General features: G+C 45.0%; 1 protein-coding gene across 2 annotated transcripts in view; it reads left to right on the top strand.

The window, feature by feature from the left end:
* The window catches only part of LOC125294094 (calcium-binding protein 7), a 21,520-nt gene that overhangs the window by 13,948 nt on the left and 5,072 nt on the right, over window positions 1-2,500 (top strand). For both annotated transcript variants that reach the window (XM_048242456.1, XM_048242455.1), the window contains 2 exons: window positions 1,779-1,922; window positions 2,125-2,237. In XM_048242456.1, coding sequence (XP_048098413.1) covers window positions 1,779-1,922; window positions 2,125-2,237 — 257 coding nt within the window. The remainder of the gene's footprint in view (window positions 1-1,778; window positions 1,923-2,124; window positions 2,238-2,500) is intronic.

Below are 2,500 nucleotides of genomic sequence, written 5' to 3'. Positions count from 1 at the left end.
GGTTTGCATCTACACCTTTATCTTTGAACGACTTTGTAGTATTTTTCCCCTGGAGGATTTCAAGACTGTTGTGCACATTTATGTGCTTTATCTAAAAAGGGGTTATGTTCAAAGTTCAGTTAGAGGCTTGACGACGACTTTGGTGTCTTTGTAAATGAGCCGTAGTGTGAGAATAACCTAATCGTTGTTAGGTAATGGCCAGACTGATTCGCTGAGTTTTTATTTTTTTATTTTTATCATTGTCTCCTAGGTAACGCATCAGTACTCAGGCCTACATGTCATTGCATACCACATTATCTGAAAGAAAAAAAAAAACAAAATTAAAAGTTTACCTTGTCACTTTGTTTAACAGAGAAAAAAATCTCAGTCTTTCTCTTTCCCCCTCTTTTTTTCAAACACCTTTCCTTCCTGGAGTGAGGGAGGAGGGTTTTTTTAATGCGAAAGCTGCTTTGTGAAGCAGACAGATGGAGGTTGCGCTGCGGCAGATAGGGGAGCACTGTTATTGTATAAACAAAAGGGAGCCCAGCTGGTGAAGAGAAATCGGTATCTGGAGGCCCTCAGTATCTCTGGCAGCCACGGGTGAGATGATCAATGCTGGGGCTGCCGGAGAAGGCGCTTAGCCACACTAAGCTTCCTGGCAGCCAGGACTTTGTAAATGGCATGTCAGATACAAAAAAAAAATGCTTTGTGGCTTACATATACTGACCAGTCTTTTTCTCTGCTGCTGTCCCCTGCTGTTGTTTTTCATGACGTGCAATGCCACATCCGCAGCGCTGAAATGGTGTCATTATTTTTCGTTTGTTGCGTGTGGCAAAAGTGAAGTTACTGATGATGGGCCACTGAATCACTTTGGCCTACTGAGACGCGTGTCTTGCATGGAGACGGCGAATTCATATGCAATGCAGCCAGACGATAGGGCCAATGAAGTGAGCCTGCAAAACTTGTCAGCAGATGCTGCGTTGAGGTTGATCTTCCATTTTCAATTATGTGAAGTGTGAACGCGCCGGCACTATGTCTGCTTATCGGGAAGCACATCTGTTCAATTTTTTTCCCCCTTTCACCCGTTTTTCTTGGATACCCTACAAAGCAATCTACATATTAATCTATGCACCGCATTGCCATTCTGTGTATGGATGGATGGATAGGATTCGAAAGTCAAAGAATGCATTCTGTGGAGTCTGCAGTGTATTCTTGTCAAGACCGCGGTTCAGTCCAGGGAAGTGTACAGTACAGTAGGCATGTTGAGAGATTTATAGCCGGGTACTTTTCCGAATGCCACATATTTCATAATTAGGTATTTGACATTAAGACTTTGACAGGTGGAAAATTGCCAATGACGGAATGATGATCTACAATGCATATCAATGAGGCCAGCCAGTCATCCAAAAGGAGAGTGTTTTCACATGCTTTCAAATACTAGAGGATATTGTTGCAACAGAGCTCATTTTTTGAATGCAATCAGCCATTCAGATTGAGTTTTTTTTCCCTTACTCTAGCTCTGCATAGAAATGTGTCAGACAAAAGATAGCCAGAAACAATGAGTCGTGTGGCAAGGCAATGTGTGTGTGTGTGTGTGTGTGTGTGTGTGTGCATACGCCCCCATTTTTCAGTCCAACACCTCCCTCCAAAATCAAATTGTCAATCAACCCATTACTAATGTTGCTTGTCAGTTATCCGAGTTGAAAGAATGAGTCTGAAATGTACTGATGCTATATTCATGGAGGCATCTGCAAATTATTCCATGTCTTGCTGAACTTTGACCGCATCTCCCCACACAGAGATCCGAGAGGCCTTCAAGGTGTTCGATCGTGACGGGAATGGCTTCATCTCCAAGCAGGAGCTGGGCATGGCCATGCGCTCTCTGGGGTATATGCCCAACGAGGTGGAACTGGAGGTCATTATCCAGAGACTCGATATGGATGGTGAGTGGTGGCTTGGGGTGGTGGGGTGGGTGGGGAATGGGGGGAGCAAGGCCAGACATCTGGACCTTGCAGAAGTGAATATTTTTTTTTGTTGTTGTTGTTGCTATGCGTTGCACCTCCTCCTCCTCATCCTCCTCTCTTCCTCCCCTCTCCCTCCTATCCCTCTCTTTCTTCTCGTCCCCTGCGGGTCGCTCTTTCGCAGGGGACGGCCAGGTAGACTTTGAAGAATTCGTCACCCTCCTTGGTCCCAAGCTGACAGCGGCTGGGATGCCAGACAAGTTTAATGGGACAGACTTCGACTCTGTCTTCTGGAAAGTAATGATTATCAGCTTGCCTCTCATTATCACTGACAAGGACAGACACCACATGTGCCAACGTAGATTGCCAGCTAAATTATGCATGGGAATGCTGGTCCCTCCCAGAAAGAGGAAACAACATCATCCACAACAACAACAGTTACAAAGCATAAACACTCAATTCCATAGACCTGGCATGGGTACTGTTTTGCATAGCTGGTTCACGGCAAGGTCCTTGTACAACAAGGAAATATAGGAAAGCCATCGCAGTTCACCTTGTCT

The sequence above is a fragment of the Alosa alosa genome, chromosome 5 (genome assembly GCF_017589495.1).
Source record: "Alosa alosa isolate M-15738 ecotype Scorff River chromosome 5, AALO_Geno_1.1, whole genome shotgun sequence".
NCBI lineage: Eukaryota > Metazoa > Chordata > Actinopteri > Clupeiformes > Clupeidae > Alosa > Alosa alosa.
The sequence above is the reverse complement of the archived record's forward strand: the minus strand, read 5'-3'. Positions and strand labels throughout refer to the sequence as shown.